This window comes from Octopus bimaculoides, chromosome 24 (assembly GCF_046866305.1).
Source record: "Octopus bimaculoides isolate indiv1 chromosome 24, ASM4686630v1, whole genome shotgun sequence".
Lineage (NCBI taxonomy): Eukaryota > Metazoa > Mollusca > Cephalopoda > Octopoda > Octopodidae > Octopus > Octopus bimaculoides.
In genome coordinates this window covers 32762982-32786188 of record NC_142951.1, presented here as the reverse complement: position 1 = coordinate 32786188, position 23207 = coordinate 32762982, and the positions used below count along the sequence as shown (strand labels likewise).

The 23207-nt window shown below is 40.0% G+C and overlaps 1 protein-coding gene across 11 annotated transcripts in view; it reads left to right on the top strand.

The window, feature by feature from the left end:
* Positions 1-23207, top strand: part of LOC106880682 (protein numb-like) — a 182233-nt gene that overhangs the window by 143987 nt on the left and 15039 nt on the right. For 9 of the 11 annotated variants that reach the window (XM_089341177.1, XM_089341173.1, XM_089341175.1 and 6 more), the window contains one exon: positions 8660-8864. In XM_089341177.1, the coding sequence (XP_089197303.1) occupies positions 8660-8864 (205 nt within the window). The remainder of the gene's footprint in view (positions 1-8659; positions 8865-23207) is intronic. The other 2 variants (XM_089341181.1, XM_089341180.1) reach the window with 1 other exon arrangement.

Below are 23207 nucleotides of genomic sequence, written 5' to 3'. Positions count from 1 at the left end.
AGACACGAGGCATGACATTCACGAAGAGTGAGTAAGTCATTTAATATTGACCCCAGTACACATTTGGAACTTGTTTTATCGACCCCAAAAGGATAAAAGGCAAAGTCTACCTCGGCAGAATTTGAACTCGGAATGTAAAGACAAGTGAAATGCCACTAAGCATTTTCTCTGGCTTGCTAAGAATTCTGCTTGCTCACCATTTTAAAAAAGATTTCTAATTTAAACCCAAGTCTAGCAGTTTTGAGGGGAGGGGATTAGCTGATACTTACTGACCCTAGTACTTGACAGCTATTTTATTATATCGACCCCACAAGGATGGAAAGCAAAGTTGACCTTGGCTGGATTTGAACTCTGAATGTATTATATCATTTTATCAAAACATCTGTACTTCTAACACACAGTTACATTGCAGGTCTACTTCTCTTGAGTGTTCCACTCTCAGCCGCTTACGAACATGGTTTTAACTTGCCAAATTTCCCTTTCATGTCTGTTGAAGGTCCGATAATGAGGTCCAACTAATGTGGTGGTGGTGGTGGTGGTGGTGATGGTGGTAGTGGTGGTCAAAAGTTAATAGGATAAGGGGAAAAGCTTTGAAGTGTAGAAGACCCACATATGCAAGTTAATTGTAGACACCAAACAACTGTACTTGCAAGCTGTCACTTTGCTGTACGCCTTCTTCTTCTGATAATCTGTTACATCATAAAATGTATTCAATCGTATTGATCTTCTTTTGAAGAAGCAGGTACTCTGTTTTCATGGCCATGTATGCAATTAGCACAAATGAAAATTTAGAGGCCTGACCATGTGGTACATTATAATGATACATCCACATGGTGCATTACATTGACGCATTCATATAGTACATTACAAAAAACTTTTGTAAGATACATTAGAATGAATCATCCATGTGGTATAACAGTACAGTGGAATCATCCATGTAGCACATTACTGTGAATCATTCATGTGGTAAATTGCAGTGAATTACCCTTGTACATTATTTAGCCTGTTCTTGTTATACATTAGTGAAACATTCACATTGTACCTTACAGTAATCCTTTGTGGTACATCACTGTGATCCATCCACGTGGTACATTATTAGGGCTGTTCTTGTGATACAGTAAACCATCTGAGTGGTACATCACTGTGAACTATCCATGTGGTACATTATTGGAGGTGTTCATGTGGTACACTACTGTAATCCATCCATGATGATGATCATCATCACTTAACGTCTGTTTTCCATGTTGGCATGGGTTGGACAGTTTGACAGGGGCTGATAAGGCCAGGAGCAACACCAGGCTCCCTGGTCCGTTTCTGTATGGTTTCTACAGCTGGCTGCCCTCCCTAATACACCAACCACTTTACAGTCACTGGCTGCTTTTTACATGGCACCATCACCAGTGATGTACATTATCATCCATCCACCTCACATTAAACCATTTTTGTGGTACCATATGAAACACTCTTCTAATAGTTTCACCATATTGTAGCTATGTTCCTGTGGTACTGTTGGTTGGAAGGGGTTGATTTCTCCTTCCATTAAACAGCCATTCAATACAACTTTGATTTCTTAAGGATCTTCCATTCATTTGGGTTTTTCGTCTTGATTCATCTCTTATGAAATATGTATTTGTATGTATATAGTTATATATATATGGGTGTATGTGTATTTGTATGTATGTATGTATAACGATCATGTGTGCAATAAATAAACATGGATTGTATATTCTTAAACAGGAATGCAATTCCCTAATTCATTACAGATATTTATCCCCCTATAAATATTAATACTTGTATTTATATTCATGTGGCCTTAATACCAAAATATCTTTCCCTCTCATACATATTGATATATGCAAACACACACATAAATATGTGTGTGTACATGCATTCATATACACATTTGTACATATGTATCTCTTTTACCTGTTTCAGTCATTTAACTGTAGCCATGCTGGAGCACCGCCTTTAGTCGAGCTAATCGACCCCTGGACTTATTCTTTGTAAGCCTAGTACTTATTCAATCGGTCTCTTTTTGCCGAACCGCTAAGTTACGGGGACTTAAACGCACCAGCATCGGTTGTCAAGCGATGGTGGAGGGACAAACACAGACACACAAACACACATACATACATACATACATACACACACACACACACACATATATATATATATATATATCTATATATATATATATATATATATATATACATATATACGACGGGCTTCTTTCAGTTTCCGTCTACCAAATCCACTCACAAGGCTTTGGTCGGCCCGAGGCTATAGTAGAAGACACTTGCCAAAGGTGCCACGCAGTGAGACTGAACCCGGAACCATGTGGTTGGTAAGCAAGCTACTTACCACACAGCCACTCCTGTACCTGTATGTATATATATGTATATGTTTGTATATGCATATAAATATATATATATTTATATGTATATTTGTATGTGTATGTATGTATGTATATGCATATATGCATATGTATATATATATATATATATATATATATATATATATATATACATTTATGTATGTTATATATACATATATGTATACATGTATGTATATACATATGTATGTATACACATATGTATATACATATATGTGTGTATGTATGTATACGTAAGTACATATATGTGTATATATATGCACTGATGTATGTATTGCAAATCCGACAGTGCCTATTTCACTCCAGTTACTGGCATCAGCTCATACATTGCTTTTATAGTGACAAGCTCTACCGGATTATTTAACCACTGGCCATTCCCATAAATCTGGTGCAGATGTATTATAGATACCAAATCCCAGCAGGGCTATTCCTTCGAAGAACGAAGGAAAGGAAGAAAGATCAGCATTTGGTTTCAAAGTTACAGCAGTTCAGCAAACAAAACCAGTAGAATGAGTGTCAGTTTTTTTTTTTTTTTTTTTTTAAAGGAAAAGGTACTGGGGTTGATTTGTTCGATTAAACCCTTCAAAGTGGTGCCCCAGCATGGCAACAGTCCAGTGACTGAGTCAAAAGATATAATAATAATAATAATAATAATAATAATTATAATAATAATTATAATGGTAATAACAGTAATAATCTTTTCTACAAAAGGCACGAGCTCTGAAATTTGCAGGGGGGGGGGGGACTAGCTGGTTGCATCGCCATCCCCCCTCCCCAGTACATAACTGGTACTTATTTCATCAACCCCGAAAGGATGAAAGGCAAAGTCAACCTCAGCAGAATTTGAACTCAGAACGTAAAGACAAACGAAATGCCACTAAGCAGTTTGCCTGGCGTGCTAACGATTCTGCCAGCTCACCACCTTAATAATAATAATAATAATAATAATAATGATAATGATGATGATGATGATAATCCTTTCTACTAGACGCACAAGGCCTGAAATTTGGGGGGAGGGGACTAATCGATTGCATTGACCCAAGTGTGTAGCTGGTACTTATTTCATCGACCCCCAAAACAATGGAAGGCAAAGTTAATCTCAGCAGAATTTGAACTCAGAAAGTAAGGACGGACAAAATGACACTAAGTATTTTGCCTGGCATGATAACAATTCTACTAGCTCACCACCTTAATAATAATAATAATAATGATAATAATAATGATAATAATAATGAAGATGGTGAGCTGGCAGAACCGTTAGCATGCTGGGCGAAATGCTAAGCGGTATTTCGTCTGCTGCTACATTCTGAGTTCAAATTCTGCCGAGGTCGACTTTGCCTTTCATCCTTTCGGGGGTCAATTAAATAAGTACCAGTTACGCACTGGGGTTGATGCAATCGACTTAATTCCCTTTGTCTTTCCTTGTTTGTCCCCTCTATGTTCAGCATCCACCACCCCTGTGGGTAATAAAGAAATAAATAATAATAATAATAATAATAATAATAATGAAGTTGATGGTGTTGAGAAGGGAAATTCTTCTCTTTGAAACAATAATGATGAGATCTATTTCCATTGAAGCATATCCGTGTTCATGCATGACAAACGCTCCTTTGTACACAACTGGTGCTGACGTTAGCACATCAACAAGCAATGTTTACATACATATTAGATCATCGCTTAAAAAGCGATAAATATTAGCTTGGCTTGTAAACGAGTTTTCACCTTGCCAGAACGATATATGATGTTGTCATCGTCATCATTGTTGTCATCGTCATCATTGTTGTTGTTGCTGTTGTCTTATTGCTATACGTTGAGTGTGCTAAACTCTTTTGCCTTGTCACATTCCATTTTCATTTCTGCAGCTTGATGTTTGTCAATTTCGACGCAGTTCAATTCATTATCTCCATCACACTCGTTAGATATTTTCTGTTTATTTATTTATTTATTAATTCATCTATTTTGTTTTGTTTTTTTTTACTTTGGAATTTGCGTTTGTTGCTTTCTGCACATCAGGCTATGATGTGCAGTTGCATCTATAGCTGCAACAGGTGCAACAATAATAATAAGCAAGTGAGGGAAGCCCCAACCTGCTAGAAATGGCAGCTAAATTTCTCAGATCAAATTTTATCACCGTTAAAAAAAAAGTAAATGAAAAGACAAAAAAAACCACATGCTGAATTTGGTAGTCCTTTGAGGCACAGAAAGGCAGGATGGGCAAGGGTGGAGCATCTTTAGATACAAGTCTACTCACTGAGTGTTCATGTTGAAGATAAACCATCACAGTTGGAAACAAATGTAGTTTTTTTTTTTTTTTTACACAGGAAAGTCACGGTTTGTCCCTCAATAACAATAATAATCATAATTCACAGGCAAAGTTGTCATTGGCACTTTTTATCAAAGGCACAGGGCCTGAAATTTTGGGAGAGGAGACTAGTCAATTACATCGACCCCAGTACTCACCTGATATTTATTTCATGACCTTCTTAACCTCGGCAGAGTTTGAACTCAGGCTAAAAAGACGGACAAAATGCCACTAAACCTATTTCAAACATGTTTATGATTCTGCCAGCTTGTCACTTCAAAAAAACAATAGTTAATGTATATATGACCACAAGGGATATTCCATCAGATGGATGGAAATCAATTTCTGGCAGAAGATGGTTGCAGATGGCACTGTGCTGCCTCCATTACACTGAATTATGACAACAACTGACTCTTTTGTAATTTTGGTATTCATTTTCAGCCTCATACACAGATCATGGAAGCATCTGCTTCTATTCACCATCTCCCCTTTGAACAATTCCCCCTACTTTCTTCAAATCCATCTGCTTGTCTTATATATTCACATTGTGTAGCGTCACATTCTGTTTGATAAATTTCTATGACACGATCCCATTCTGTGTGCTGCACATTTTTTTTTTTTTTATTGTGAACAGCTTTAAATTTTACTGCACATGCAAATGCATCTATGATGCACTTGCAACATATTCCTATAAACTCAAACTGAATTTGTTTTCCAAAATTTTTCATGAATTAATCATATGTTGACTACAACCACACACACACAAAAAACCCCTCAGTGTTTCTTATTTCACATATCCGTCCCATATTCATAATTATGCATATTAGTCCTTATTCTTTATTCTCTGCTACTTTTATTCATTTACTTGTTTCAGTAGTTGAACTGTGGCCATGCTGGGGCATTGTCTGGAAGGATTTAGCTTATTAAATCAACTGTAATATTTGTTTTCTTTTTAGTTTTGTCTGGTACTTATTCTCTCAGTCTCTGACGCTGAACCACATAAGGTATGAGGATGTAAACAAACCGACACCAGTTGTCAAGTGGTACAGGAGCAAATGCAAAGACACACACACAGTGAGGTCTTGAGTTCTTTTTATCCTGTTTGTACTACCAAACACACCCATTTATATATAGAGGATTTTAAGGCCCTTTCATGACTTTTCAGTCAATATATATGTCCGTATATATACTTATATAAAACAATATTGTATAAAAAAGTGTAACTTAGCTTAGCAGTTCAACAAAATAAAGACTGATAAAGCAAGTGACTAAAATCTTTGAATGTGGTACCCCAGCATGGCAGTAGCCTAATGAATGAAATGGATGAAAGAATACGTCAAATGATAATCAACCTTGTTTAGAAACTATGTCCAGCTCACTACTTAGTATTAAGCATCCGATTGATCTGATATGATTTTTACATCTTTGAAATGTAATTTTGTTAATGGGAACACAATGTGTCGAACGTTCATAAAATAACCTTGTTAAACCATTGTTACTGTAAGTTTCAAAATTGCCAACTAAGTCCAGACTCACATTCGATGCCATGTGATTGTACCATGTCAACTGAAGTGATTTGTCTAGGATGTGTACAGAAGTTGCTCTGGTCAAGGACACCTTACTTTAGTGGTTACATGCCATCCAGTATTTGATGATAGATGTTTGAACTAAAAGTTGACCATATATATGGTGTATGTGTGTGTGTGTGTGTGTGTTTGTATGCATACACACACCTGTGTATATGTGTATTTGTATACATATATATATACACACACACACGTGTATATGTATGTGTGTGTATGTATATATATGAAAACATGCACACACAAATGTGTGTGTGTTTGTGTGTATGTATATATATATATATATATATAGATATAGATATAGATATATATATATATATATAGATATAGATATAGATATATAGATATAGATATACAGGGCAGGGAATCGCCAATTAGTAATAAAATTAATATAAAATAAATATCGCTATCAATTTAGAGTAAAATTTGTAGTTTTGGAATCAGTAGTTCTTTGGCTGCTATTTCTGAATTCTCAGTATGTTGGAGAAGCAGGTTACTGTCAATCCCTATATATATATATATATATATATATATATATATATATGCATGTACACACACAAATATATGCCTATATATATATGTTTTTATATATATATATATATATATATATGTATGTATGTTGATAGTGCAGTAATATATCTGATGGAAATAAAAACTATGCTACTGCATACTCGGCAAACACTTATGTGCAACAAAGAACTTCAAGTGTCTTTCATGTTTGCATTATTCTGTGAAAAATGGAATGAATTTCTGTTTCATAAAATATCTCTCCTCTTTTTATATCATTGATCAATTCTAGCTTTTCATTGACGTTGTTGTTGTTGTTTCCATTGTCATTTTTGCTTGTTTATCAATACCTTGATGTTTTATTATACTATATATATGTGTGTGTGTCCGACTTTACACGTATTCATTTGTACATATGTGTACACACACACACATACATACGAGGCAAAGATATATAACTGAGCGGTTGAGAAGCTTGCTTTCCAACCATGTGGTCTTGGGTTTAGTCCCACTGAGTGGCACCTTGGGCAAAAGTCTCCTACTATGGCCTCACACTGACCAAAGTCTTGTGGATGGATTTCATAAATGGAAACTGAAAGAAACCCATTGTGTGTGCATGTGTATGTGTGCCCTTGTCTTCACATCACACCATGGTTGTAAGTGTGTCTCACAGTCATGTAAGCAGTGTTGTTCATTTCTAATGTGTTCGGCCACTGGGAAATATTATTACCTTGCTTGGAGACAGGCACGGTTTGGTGACAGAAAGGGCATCCAACTACAGCCAATTTGATTCACCGAATTCTGTTTTAACCCATTCAAGCATGGGAAAATGGATATTAAACAATGCTAATTGAAAGTGGAGTACTGTAACTTATTGGGAGCTGAAACTTTTCAAACTGATATTCCGAGTTTCTTGTTGATCTTCTGACAATTATGCAAAATGCAACACAAAAACCTGTATATAAAATCATCGTTGTCCATCCTTTTGAATCCGTTAACAAGGGTGACTGGATCTACCTCAATGCCATAGAAACCGCTCTCACACCATCTCGCAATCTTGCCCGGATTTGGGATTCCTCCCTTCTCAAGCCAACCCTTCCAAAATATTTGTAAAATTGTACCTCTGTTAACCCTTTTAATTACTGACCCACCTGATACTGTCCCTCATTCTATGATACAAGCCTCTTCTTCTTAAAGTGATCTAAATTTTAAATTTTCCATTATTTAAAAAATTAATTGAAACAAAAGCAGTGGATTTCGGGCAGAAAAAAGTGAAAAAGAGATTCAGATGTTAAATGCCTGCTAACAACCTCAAACATTCTACAATCATGCTTCAAAACACCCCCTTTTCAGTTACCGAGATCGATTCATTTGAACGAGGCAACATCTCTAAAATGCATAGTGACCAGGAGTTACTTCCCCTGCACCATTAAAATTCTTCCATAAATGCATGGAATTGTTACCATAAATGCAGTGTCTACATTTCAGTCCATATATTTTTCATTATATATATATATATATACATTCTTCATATATCTTATATATATATTCTTTATATATCTTATATTATTTGCTTTTATCTCCACCACTCTAAACACACACACACACACACATATATATATATATATATATATATATATATATATATATATATGTGTGTGTGTGTGTGTGTGTAGTTTTTATAAACAAACGAGCATGTATGTTTTCTGTGATGATTTGATAAGCGGTGCCGAGTTTTACAATTCTGTAAGCTTTAAGCTTATAAAATATTACCATTATTTACAGAAATATGTATATATATATATATATGCATGTCTGTCTGTTTTTCTGTTATGTGGCTGTTTTCATTGTCGATGAGATCGTTTCTGCTTGCAGGGTGAACGCTTAAGCCACGCAGTTGGCTGTGCATTTGCTATTTGCTTGGAACGTAAACAAAAGCGAGACAAGGAGTCTGGTGTGAATGTTACCTACAATCAAGACCGTACGATCTTCACACGCACCGGCTCCTTCCGACAAGCTTCCATTACCGAGAGAATCGCTGACCCACAGAGTGCTATCCTAGCAGGTAACACACTAAACGGTATCTATATTTCCTTTCCTTCATTTTTTCATCATTTCACTAACATTTCACTAACGCATACAAGAACTGGAGAGCGATTGTCGTCCCTAACCCCACAAGGCACAACAATACTGATTATTTTAATGCTTTCATGATCATACTCTTTTACTTGTTTCAGTCATTTGACTGTGGCCAGGCTGGAGCACCGCCTTTTAGTTGAGCAAATCGACCCCAGGACTTATTCTTTGGATGCCTAGTACTTATTCTATCGGTCTCTTTTGCCGAACCGCTAGGTTACGGGAACCTAAACACACCACCATCGGTTGTCAAGTGAAGTTGGGGGGACAAACACAGACACAAACATATACACACACATACATACATACATATATATATATATATATATATATACATATATACGACGGGCTTCTTTCAGTTTCCGTCTACCAAATCCACTCACAAGGCTTTGGTCGGCCCGAGGCTATAGTAGAAGGCATTTACCCAAGGTGCCACGCAGTGGGAATGAATCCGGACCCATGTGGTTGGTAAGCAAGCTACTTACCACACAGCCACTCCTGCGCCTATTAATGTGTTTTAAGTCTATGTGTTTTATTTATTTTTCTTTTGAAATGGGTAATTCTTCAAAATTTATTTTGAAAAATAAACACCAGGCATGGCTGTGTGGTTAAGAAGCTCGCTGCGGAATCCTGTGACTTCAGGTTCAGCCCTACTCTGCAGCACCTTGGACAAGTTATCTCCTATGATAATCCTGGGCCGAATAATGCTTTGTGAGTGAATTTGGTAGACAGAAACTTTGTGGAAGCTTTTAAGGGACAGTTAAGTGATGGGAATGTCAACGAACCAACGCAAGTTGTCAAGCAGAAGTGAAATACAAAGACACAGACACCCACAGATATATATATATTATAAATAACAGGCTTCCACTCAGTTTTCATCTGCCTAATTCACTCACATGATATTGGTTCACCCTAGGGCAATAATGGGAGACACTTTCCCAGGGTACTGCACAGTGGGGCTGAACCCAAAACCACATAGGTGCTAAGCAAGTTTCTTAACCACACAGCCATACAAGCACTTAAAACTAAAAAAAAAAAAAAGACCTTTGATGCATTTTAATTTTTTCCCTCCTCCCATTAAATGTAAACTATTTTAATTTAAAGAACAGAATATAAAAAAAAAACTGCCTTTGTACCCAGATGTAAATAAATCTAAAGTATATTTCTGGGAATATCAAAAAGTCTCAAGAAATTTCAAGAAAATGCGGAATTTCTTGTTGATGCATTACAATGTTCAGTATTGCTGGATCTTTAAAAAGGATTTTTTTCTGTGTGTTTGGAGGTGTATATGTTGACATAAGTTTCATATTCCTTACCACCCCTCTTAGATGTTACTTCCCAATCCTGGAGCATCATCCCCTCGCCCCAACCTGTTCTTTTGATGCAGTTAAATGTAATTTATAGACTGACATTAAACTCTTATAGCAGTCTAAACTCTGTGTATAAGAAATTAAAATGAGAAAACGAAAAGAAATTATGTCTTAAACTTCATAAAGTTCTTGACATAATGTCTTTCCAGTGACATTTATATAAAGACACAAATAGACAGATACACACACACACACACACGTAAATATGTATATATATATATATATCTATATATATATATATATATATATATATATATATATATATATATATATATGTACACGTTCAGGATGGCCCAAGAGTAGGTTTACAGTTATATATAAATATATATATATATAAATTAATAATTATCGCCAAGCCAACATGGCAGTCCCAAATATAGGACGAATGCTGCCGCGGATTAGCTCCAAGAGGCCATCGCCTCAAGCTAGCTATGTGACACACGAATCTGTGTCCTTTATAAACTTCGAACAGGGGAGGTCAGCAGCTTCCACTTGCTTCCCCTGAAACTAGTCTAGTTCGATCGTACGTACGTTTGTTTGTTTCTTCGTACGTACGCACGTACGTTCTCTCGTTCGGTCGTTCGTTTGTTCTTTTGTTAGTTCGTTCCTTCGTATGTACGTACGTACGTTCATTCGTACGTACGTACGTACGTACGTTCAATCGTTAGTTCCTTCGTACGTTCGCTCGTTCATTCATTTCGTTTCTTCGTTCATTCGTTCCTTCATACGTACGTACTATCGTTCGTTCGTACATACGTACGTACATTCATTCGTTCCTTCGTACGTACAGACGTAGGTATATGATTCCGATCGCTCATACGTGCGTTCGATCGTTCGTTCTTTCGTACGTACATTCGTTTCTTCGATCGTTCTTTCGTTCGTACCTACGTACATACTTACGTTCGTTCGTTCCTTCATTCATTCGTTCTGTCTTTTGTTTGTTCGTTCGTCGTTCGTTTTTACGTACGTTCGTTCATTCTTTCGTACGTACGTTCGTTCGTTATTTCGTATGTTCGTTCGTTCGATCGTTCGTACGTATTTACGTACATAAGTTCGTTCGTTGTTCATTCGTTCATTTGCTCGGTCTTTCGTTCGTACGTACGTTCGTTCTTTTATTCGTTCTGTCACTTATCGTACGTACGTACATTCGTTTCTTGGTTCGTTCGTTCGTTAGTTCTTTCGTTTGTTCGTTCGTTCGTATGTACGTTCATTTGTTCATTCGTACGTACCTACTTAGGTTCGTATTTACGTACGTATGTTCCTTCCTTCCATCGCTCGTTCGTTCATACGTACTTATCTACGTACGTCCGTTCGTTCATTCGTTCGTACGTACGTAATTACGTTCGTTTCTTCGTACTTACGTAGGTTTCGAAGGAACAAAAGTACGTACGTACGTACGAACGAACGAACGATCGAACGAATGAACAATGAAAGAACGTAATTACGTACGTACGTACGTTCTTTCGTTCGATCGATCGTTCGTTCGCTCGTACGTACCTTCGTTCATTCGTTTGTTCGTACGTACTTTCGTTCGTTCGTTTGTGAATTCGTTCGATCAATCGTTCGTTCCTACTTACGTTCATTCGTACGTACGGTTGTTCTTTCGTTCATTCGTTGATTCCTACGTACGTTCGTTCGTTCGTTACTACGTACGTATGTGCGAACTTTCGTTCGTTACTACGTACGTATGTGCGAACTTTCGTTCGTTCATTGGTTCGTTCGTTCATAAGTTCGTTCGTACGTATGTACGTTCGTTTGTTCTTACGTACGTACGCTCGTCCATCCGTTCGTACGTTCGTTCTTTCGATCGTTCGTACTGAAGTACGTACGTACCTTCGTTCGTTCGATCGATCGTACATACGTTCGATCGATCGTTCGTACATACGTACTTTCGTTTATTCGTACTACGTACGTTCGTTCGTTCCTTAATTTCGTTCAGTCGTTCGTACGTACATACGTTAGTTCATTCGTACGTACGTACGTACATTCGTTCGATCGTTCCTACGTACGGATGTATGTAGGTACGTTCGTTCGTACATACGTTCGTTCGTACGTACGTTCGTTTGTCTGTTCGTTCGATCTTTCTTTCGTTCGCAAGTGCGTACGTTCGTTTGTTCATTCTAATGTACGTACGGACGTACGCTCGTTCGTTCGTACGTACGGACGTATGTTCGCACGTTCTCTCGATCGTACGTACGTACGTTTGTTTCTTCGTACGTACGCACGTACGTTCGGTCGTTCGTTCTTTAGTTAGTTCGATCCTTCGTATGTACGTTCGTGTGTGCATACGTATGTACGTACGTACGTTCGGTCCTTCGTTCGACCGCACGTACGTACGTTCGTTCGTTCGTACCTACGTACGTAATTACGATCGTTCGTTCGTACTTACGTACGTAAATACGTTCGTTCGTTCGGACATACGTACGTACGTACTTCGTTCGTTCGTTCGTACATGCGTAATTACGTACGTACGTTCTTTCATTCGTTCGTTCGTTTCTACGTACGTAGGTGGGTATGTACGTACAATCGTTAGTTCCTTCGTACGTTCGTTCGTTCGTTCATTCGTTCCTTCATACGTACGTACGCACTATCGATCGTTCGTTCTTTCGTGCGTACATTCGTTTCTTCGATCGTTCGTACCTACGTACATACTTACGTTCGTTCGTACTTACCAACGTACGTTCGTTCTTTCGTTCGTACGTAAGTTCGTTCGTTGTTCGTTCGTTCATTTGCTCGGTCGTTCGTTCGTTTGTTCGTACGTACGTACGTTCGCTCGTCCATCCGTTCGTTCGATCGTTCGTTCGTACTCACGTACGTACGTACCTTCGTTCGTTCGTACATACGTACGTTCGTTCGTTCGTAAGTACGTACGTTCATTCGTTAGTTCGTTCGATCGTTTGTACGTACGTTCGTACATACGTGCGTTCGTTTCTTCGTACTATGTACGTTCGTTCGTTCGTTTGTTTCTTAATTTCGTTCGTTCAGTCGTTCGTACGTACGTACGTACGTACGTACATACGTTAGTTCGTTCGTTCGTATGTACGTACATTCGTTCGATCGTTCCTACGTACGGATGTATGTACGTTCGTTCGTTCGTTTGTTTGTTCGTTCGATATTTCTTTCGTACGTTAGTTCTTTCCTTTGTTCGTTCTTTAGTTAGTTCGTTCCTTTGTATGTACGTACGATCGTTCTTACGTTCGATCGTTCGTCCGCACGTACGTACGTTCGTTCGTACCTACGTACGTAATTACCATCGTTCGTTCGTACTTACGTACGTAAATACTTTCGTTCGTTCGTACATACGTAATTACGTACGTACGTTCTTTCATTCGTTCGTTCGTACGTACGTGCGTATGTATGTTCAATCGTTAGTTCCTTCCTACGTTCGCTCGTTCATTCATTTCGTTTCTTCGTTCATTCGTTCCTTCATTCGTACGTACGTACTATCGTTCGTTCGTACGTTCGGACGTATGTATATGATTCCGTTCGCTCATACGTACGTTCGTTCTTTCGTTCGTACCTACGTACATACTTACGTTCGTTCGTTCCTTCATTCGTTCTGTCTTTTGTTTGTTCGATCGTTCGTTCGTCGTTCGTTCGTCGTTCGTTTTTACGTACGTTCGTTCATTCTTTTGTACGTAGGTACTTGCGAACGTACATCGTACGTACGTTCGTTCTCTCGTTCTTTCGTCCTTACCAACGTACGTTCGTTCGTTCGTTCGTTCGTTAGTTCTTTCGTTGGTTCTTACGGACGTATGTACGCACGTTCCTTCGTTCGCTCTATCGTACGTACGTACGTTTGTTTCTTCGTACGTACGCACGTACGTGCTTTCGTTCAGTCCTACGTTAGTTCTTTCCTTCGTTCGTTCTTTAGTTAGTTCGTTCTTTAGTTAGTTCGTTCCTTCGTATGTACGTACGATCGTTCTTACGTACTTTCGTTCGTTCCTTCGATCGTTCGTCCGCACGTACGTACGTTCGTTCGTACCTACGTACGTAATTACGATCGTTCGTTCGTACTTACGTACGTAAATACTTTCGTTCGTTCGTACATACGTAATTACGTACGTACGTTCTTTCATTCATTCGTTCGTACGTACGTGCGTATGTACATTCAATCGTTAGTTCCTTCCTACGTTTGCTCGTTCATTCATTTCGTTTCTTCGTTCATTCGTTCCTTCATACGTACGTACGTACTATCGTTCGTTCGTACGTTCGGACGTATGTATATGATTCCGTTCGCTCATACGTACGTTCGTTCTTTCGTACGTACATTCGTTTCTTCGATCGTTCATTCATTCGTTCTTTCGTTCGTACCTACGTACATACTTACGTTCGTTCGTTCCTTCATTCGTTCTGTCTTTTGTTTGTTCGTTCGTCGTTCGTTTTTACGTACGTTCGTTCATTCTTTTGTACGTAGGTACTTGCGAACGTACATCGTACGTACGTTCGTTCTCTCGTTCTTTCGTCCTTACCAACGTACGTTCGTTCGTTATTTCGTATGTTCGTTCGATCGTTCGTACGTATTTACGTACGTAAGTTCGTTCGTTGTTCGTTCGTTCCTTTGCTCGGTCTTTCGTTCGTACGTACGTTCGTTCTTTTATTCGTTCTGTCATTCATCGTACGTACGTACATTCGTTTCTTGGTTCGTTCGTACGTACGTACGTTCGTTCGTTCATTCGTTAGTTCTTTCGTTGGTTCATTCTTTCGTTCGTTGGTATGTACGTTCATTTGTTCATTCGTACGTACCTACTTAGGTTCGTATTTACGTACGTACGGTCGTTCCTTCGATCGCTCGTTCGTTCATACGTACTTATCTACGTACGTTCGTTCATTCGTTCGTACGTACGTAATTACGTTCGTTTCTTCGTACTTACGTAGGTTCGAAGGAACAAAAGTACGTACGTACGTGCGAACGATCGAACGAATGAACAATGAAAGAACGTAAGTACGTAATTACGTTCGTACGTACGTTCTTTCGTTCGTTCGCTCGTACGAAAGAACAACCGTAGGTTCGAAGGAACAAAAGTACGTACGAACGAAGGTGCGAACGATCGAACGAATGAACAATGAAAGAACGTAATTACGTACGTTCTTTCGTTCGTTCGATCGTTCGTTCGCTCGTACGTACCTTCGTTCGTTCGCTCGTACGTACCTTCGTTCGTTCGTTTGTTCGTACGTACTTTCGTTCGTTCTTTTGTTCGTTCGTTCCTTCTTTTGTTTGTGAATTCGTTCGATCAATCGTTCGTTCCTACTTGCGTTCATTCGTTCGTTTGTTCCTTCGTACGTACGGTTGTTCTTTCGTTCGGACATATGTACCTGCGATTGTTCGGTAAATCGTTTGTTCACTCTTTCGTTCATTCGTTCGTTCGTTGATTCCTACGTACGTTCGTTCGTTCGTTACTACGTACGTATGTGCGAAATTTCGTTCGTTAGTTCGTTCGTTCATTGGGTCGTTCGTTCGTTCCTTAATTTCGTTCAGTCGTTCGTACGTACATACGTTAGTTCGTTCGTACGTACGTACATTCGTTCGTTCGTACGTACGTACATTCGTTCGATCGTTCCTACGTACGGATGTATGTACGTTCGTTCGTACGTTCGTTTGTTTGTTCGTTCGATATTTCTTTCGTACGCAAGTGCGTACGTACGTTCGTTTGTTCATTCTAATGTACGTACGTACGCTCGTTCGTACGGACGTATGTACGCACGTTCCTTCGTTCGCTCTATCGTACGTACGTTTGTTTCTTCGTACGTACGCATGTACGTTCTTTCGTTCAGTCGTACGTTAGTTCTTTCCTTCGTTCGTTCCTTCGTATGTACGTACGTTCGTATGTACGTACGATCGTTCTTACGTACGTTCGTTCTTTCGTTCGTTCGTACCTACGTACGTAATTACGATCGTTCGTTCGTACTTTCGTTCGTTCGTACATACGTAATTACGTACGTGCGTTCTTTCATTCGTTCGTTCGTACGTACGGGCGTATGTACGTTCAATCGTTAGTTCCTTCCTACGTTCGTACGTTCGCTCGTTCATTCATTTCGTTTCTTCGTTCATTCGTTCCTTCATACGTACGTACGTACTTTTGTTCCTTCGAACCTGCGTAAGTACGAAGAAACGAACGTAATTACGTACGTACGAACGAATGAACGAACGAACGTACGTACGTAGATAAGTACGTATGAACGAACGAGCGATCGAAGGAACGTACGTTCGCTCGTTCATTCGTTCGTTCGATCGTTCGTACGTATTTACGTACGTAAGTTCGTTCGTTCCTTTGCTCGGTCTTTCGTTCGTACGTACGTTCGTTCTTTTATTCGTTCTGTCATTCATCGTACGTACGTACATTCGTTTCTTGGTTCGTTCGTTCGTACGTACGTACTTTTGTTCCTTCGAACCTGCGTAAGTACGAAGAAACGAACGTAATTACGTACGTACGAACGAATGAACGAACGTACGTACGTAGATAAGTACGTTTGAACGAACGAGCGATCGAAGGAACGAACGTACGTACGTAAATACGTACGCTCGTTCGTACGGACGTATGTACGCACGTTCCTTCGTTCGCTCTATCGTACGTACGTTTGTTTCTTCGTACGTACGCACGTACGTTCTTTCGTTCAGTCGTACGTTAGTTCTTTCCTTCGTTCGTTCTTTAGTTAGTTCGTTCCTTCGTATGTACGTTCGTACGTATGTACGTACGTTCGTATGTACGTACGTTCGTATGTACGTACGATCGTTCTTACGTACTTTCGTTCTTTCGTTCGTTCCTTCGATCGTTCGTCCGCACGTACGTACGTTCGTTCGTACCTACGTACGTAATTACGATCGTTCGTTCGTACTTTCGTACGTTCGTACATACGTAATTACGTACGTACGTTCTTTCATTCGTTCGTTCGTGCGTATGTACGTTCAATCGTTAGTTCCTTCGTACGTTCGCTCGTTCATTCATTTCGTTTCTTCGTTCATTCGTTCCTTCATACGTACGTACGTACTATCGTACGTTCGGACGTATGTATATGATTCCGTTCGCTCATACGTATGTTCGTTCTTTCGTACGTACATTCGTTTCTTCGATCGTTCATTCATTCGTTCTTTCATTCGTACCTACGTACATACTTACGTTCGTACGTATTTACGTACGTAAGTTCGTTCGTTGTTCGTTCGTTCCTTTGCTCGGTCTTTCGTTCGTACGTACGTTCGTTCTTTTATTCGTTCTGTCATTCATCGTACGTACGTACATTCGTTTCTTGGTTCGTTCGTTCGTACGTACGTACTTTTGTTCCTTCGAACCTGCGTAAGTACGAAGAAACGAACGTAATTACGTACGTACGAACGAATGAACGAACGTACGTACGTACGTAGATAAGTACGTATGAACGAACGAGCGATCGAAGGAACGAACGTACGTACGTAAATACGTACGCTCGTTCGTACGGACGTATGTACGCACGTTCCTTCGTTCGCTCTATCGTACGTACGTTTGTTTCTTCGTACGTACGCACGTACGTTCTTTCGTTCAGTCGTACGTTAGTTCTTTCCTTCGTTCGTTCTTTAGTTAGTTCGTTCCTTCGTATGTACGTACGATCGTTCCTTCGATCGTTCGTCCGCACGTACGTTCGTTCATACCTACGTACGTATTTACGATCGTTCGTTCGTACTTACGTACGTAAATACTTTCGTTCGTTCGTACATACGTAATTACGTACGTACGTTCTTTCATTCGTTCGTTCGTACGTACGTGCGTATGTACGTTCAATCGTTAGTTCCTTCCTACGTTCGCTCGTTCATTCATTTCGTTCATTCGTTCCTTCATACGTACGTACGTACTATCGTTCGTTCGTACGTTCGGACGTATGTATGATTCCGTTCGCTCATACGTACGTTCATTCATTCGTTCTTTCGTTCGTTCTTTAGTTAGTTCGTTCCTTCGTATGTACGTACGATCGTTCTTACGTACTTTCGTTCGTTCCTTCGATCGTTCGTCCGCACGTACGTACGTTCGTTCGTACCTACGTACGTAATTACGATCGTTCGTTCGTACTTACGTACGTAAATACTTTCGTTCGTTCGTACATACGTAATTACGTACGTACGTTCTTTCATTCATTCGTTCGTACGTACGTGCGTATGTACATTCAATCGTTAGTTCCTTCCTACGTTTGCTCGTTCATTCATTTCGTTTCTTCGTTCATTCGTTCCTTCATACGTACGTACGTACTATCGTACGTTCGGACGTATGTATATGATTCCGTTCGCTCATACGTACGTTCGTTCTTTCGTACGTACATTCGTTTCTTCGATCGTTCATTCATTCGTTCTTTCGTTCGTACCTACGTACATACTTACGTTCGTTCGTTCCTTCATTCGTTCTGTCTTTTGTTTGTTCGTTCGTCGTTCGTTTTTACGTACGTTCGTTCATTCTTTTGTACGTAGGTACTTGCGAACGTACATCGTACGTACGTTCGTTCTCTCGTTCTTTCGTCCTTACCAACGTACGTTCGTTCGTTATTTCGTATGTTCGTTCGATCGCTCGTACGTATTTACGTACGTAAGTTCGTTCGTTGTTCGTTCGTTCCTTTGCTCGGTCTTTCGTTCGTACGTACGTTCGTTCTTTTATTCGTTCTGTCATTCATCGTACGTACGTACATTCGTTTCTTGGTTCGTTCGTACGTACGTACGTTCGTTCGTTCATTCGTTAGTTCTTTCGTTGGTTCATTCTTTCGTTCGTTGGTATGTACGTTCATTTGTTCATTCGTACGTACCTACTTAGGTTCGTATTTACGTACGTACGGTCGTTCCTTCGATCGCTCGTTCGTTCATACGTACTTATCTACGTACGTTCGTTCATTCGTTCGTACGTACGTAATTACGTTCGTTTCTTCGTACTTACGTAGGTTCGAAGGAACAAAAGTACGTGCGAACGATCGAACGAATGAACAATGAAAGAACGTAAGTACGTAATTACGTTCGTACGTACGTTCTTTCGTTCGTTCGCTCGTACGAAAGAACAACCGTAGGTTCGAAGGAACAAAAGTACGTACGAACGAAGGTGCGAACGATCGAACGAATGAACAATGAAAGAACGTAATTACGTACGTTCTTTCGTTCGTTCGATCGTTCGTTCGCTCGTACGTACCTTCGTTCGTTCGTTTGTTCGTACGTACTTTCGTTCGTTCTTTTGTTCGTTCGTTCCTTCTTTTGTTTGTGAATTCGTTCGATCAATCGTTCGTTCCTACTTGCGTTCATTCGTTCGTTTGTTCCTTCGTACGTACGGTTGTTCTTTCGTTCGGACATATGTACCTGCGATTGTTCGGTAAATCGTTTGTTCACTCTTTCGTTCATTCGTTCGTTCGTTGATTCCTACGTACGTTCGTTCGTTCGTTACTACGTACGTATGTGCGAAATTTCGTTCGTTAGTTCGTTCGTTCATTGGGTCGTTCGTTCGTTCCTTAATTTCGTTCAGTCGTTCGTACGTACATACGTTAGTTCGTTCGTACGTACGTACATTCGTTCGTTCGTACGTACGTACATTCGTTCGATCGTTCCTACGTACGGATGTATGTACGTTCGTTCGTACGTTCGTTTGTTTGTTCGTTCGATATTTCTTTCGTACGCAAGTGCGTACGTACGTTCGTTTGTTCATTCTAATGTACGTACGTACGCTCGTTCGTACGGACGTATGTACGCACGTTCCTTCGTTCGCTCTATCGTACGTACGTTTGTTTCTTCGTACGTACGCATGTACGTTCTTTCGTTCAGTTCTTTCCTTCGTTCGTTCAGTTCTTTCCTTCGTTCGTTCTTTAGTTAGTTCGTTCCTTCGTATGTACGTACGTTCGTATGTACGTACGATCGTTCTTACGTACGTTCGTTCTTTCGTTCGTTCGTACCTACGTACGTAATTACGATCGTTCGTTCGTACTTTCGTTCGTTCGTACATACGTAATTACGTACGTGCGTTCTTTCATTCGTTCGTTCGTACGTACGGGCGTATGTACGTTCAATCGTTAGTTCCTTCCTACGTTCGTACGTTCGCTCGTTCATTCATTTCGTTTCTTCGTTCATTCGTTCCTTCATACGTACGTACGTACTTTTGTTCCTTCGAACCTGCGTAAGTACGAAGAAACGAACGTAATTACGTACGTACGAACGAATGAACGAACGTACGTACGTAGATAAGTACGTTTGAACGAACGAGCGATCGAAGGAACGAACGTACGTACGTAAATACGTACGCTCGTTCGTACGGACGTATGTACGCACGTTCCTTCGTTCGCTCTATCGTACGTACGTTTGTTTCTTCGTACGTACGCACGTACGTTCTTTCGTTCAGTCGTACGTTAGTTCTTTCCTTCGTTCGTTCTTTAGTTAGTTCGTTCCTTCGTATGTACGTTCGTACGTATGTACGTACGTTCGTATGTACGTACGTTCGTATGTACGTACGATCGTTCTTACGTACTTTCGTTCGTTCCTTCGATCGTTCGTCCGCACGTACGTACGTTCGTTCGTACCTACGTACGTAATTACGATCGTTCGTTCGTACTTTCGTACGTAAATACTTTCGTTCGTTCGTACATACGTAATTACGTACGTACGTTCTTTCATTCGTTCGTTCGTACGTACGTGCGTATGTACGTTCAATCGTTAGTTCCTTCGTACGTTCGCTCGTTCATTCATTTCGTTTCTTCGTTCATTCGTTCCTTCATACGTACGTACGTACTATCGTTCGTTCGTACGTTCGGACGTATGTATGATTCCGTTCGCTCATACGTACGTTCATTCATTCGTTCTTTCGTTCGTTCTTTAGTTAGTTCGTTCCTTCGTATGTACGTACGATCGTTCTTACGTACTTTCGTTCGTTCCTTCGATCGTTCGTCCGCACGTACGTACGTTCGTTCGTACCTACGTACGTAATTACGATCGTTCGTTCGTACTTACGTACGTAAATACTTTCGTTCGTTCGTACATACGTAATTACGTACGTACGTTCTTTCATTCATTCGTTCGTACGTACGTGCGTATGTACGTTCAATCGTTAGTTCCTTCCTACGTTTGCTCGTTCATTCATTTCGTTTCTTCGTTCATTCGTTCCTTCATACGTACGTACGTACTATCGTTCGTTCGTACGTTCGGACGTATGTATATGATTCCGTTCGCTCATACGTACGTTCGTTCTTTCGTACGTACATTCGTTTCTTCGATCGTTCATTCATTCGTTCTTTCGTTCGTACCTACGTACATACTTACGTTCGTTCGTTCCTTCATTCGTTCTGTCTTTTGTTTGTTCGTTCGTCGTTCGTTTTTACGTACGTTCGTTCATTCTTTTGTACGTAGGTACTTGCGAACGTACATCGTACGTACGTTCGTTCTCTCGTTCTTTCGTCCTTACCAACGTATGTTCGTTCGTTATTTCGTATGTTCGTTCGATCGTTCGTACGTATTTACGTACGTAAGTTCGTTCGTTGTTCGTTCGTTCCTTTGCTCGGTCTTTCGTTCGTACGTACGTTCGTTCTTTTATTCGTTCTGTCATTCATCGTACGTACGTACATTCGTTTCTTGGTTCGTTCGTACGTACGTACGTTCGTTCGTTCATTCGTTAGTTCTTTCGTTGGTTCATTCTTTCGTTCGTTGGTATGTACGTTCATTTGTTCATTCGTACGTACCTACTTAGGTTCGTATTTACGTACGTACGGTCGTTCCTTCGATCGCTCGTTCGTTCATACGTACTTATCTACGTACGTTCGTTCATTCGTTCGTACGTACGTAATTACGTTCGTTTCTTCGTACTTACGTAGGTTCGAAGGAACAAAAGTACGTACGTACGTGCGAACGATCGAACGAATGAACAATGAAAGAACATAAGTACGTAATTACGTTCGTACGTACGTTCTTTCGTTCGTTCGCTCGTACGAAAGAACAACCGTAGGTTCGAAGGAACAAAAGTACGTACGAACGAAGGTGCGAACGATCGAACGAATGAACAATGAAAGAACGTAATTACGTACGTTCTTTCGTTCGTTCGATCGTTCGTTCGCTCGTACGTACCTTCGTTCGTTCGTTTGTTCGTACGTACTTTCGTTCGTTCTTTTGTTCGTTCGTTCCTTCTTTTGTTTGTGAATTCGTTCGATCAATCGTTCGTTCCTACTTGCGTTCATTCGTTCGTTTGTTCCTTCGTACGTACGGTTGTTCTTTCGTTCGGACATATGTACCTGCGATTGTTCGGTAAATCGTTTGTTCACTCTTTCGTTCATTCGTTCGTTCGTTGATTCCTACGTACGTTCGTTCGTTCGTTACTACGTACGTATGTGCGAAATTTCGTTCGTTAGTTCGTTCGTTCATTGGGTCGTTCGTTCGTTCCTTAATTTCGTTCAGTCGTTCGTACGTACATACGTTAGTTCGTTCGTACGTACGTACATTCGTTCGTTCGTACGTACGTACATTCGTTCGATCGTTCCTACGTACGGATGTATGTACGTTCGTTCGTACGTTCGTTTGTTTGTTCGTTCGATATTTCTTTCGTACGCAAGTACGTACGTTCGTTTGTTCATTCTAATGTACGTACGTACGCTCGTTCGTTCGAACGTACGCTCGTTCGTACGGACGTATGTACGCACGTTCCTTCGTTCGCTCTATCGTACGTACGTTTGTTTCTTCGTACGTACGCATGTACGTTCTTTCGTTCAGTCGTACGTTAGTTCTTTCCTTCGTTCGTTCTTTAGTTAGTTCGTTCCTTCGTATGTACGTACGTTCGTATGTACGTACGTTCGTTCTTTCGTTCGTTCGTACCTACGTACGTAATTACGATCGTTCGTTCGTACTTTCGTTCGTTCGTACATACGTAATTACGTACGTGCGTTCTTTCATTCGTTCGTTCGTACGTACGGGCGTATGTACGTTCAATCGTTAGTTCCTTCCTACGTTC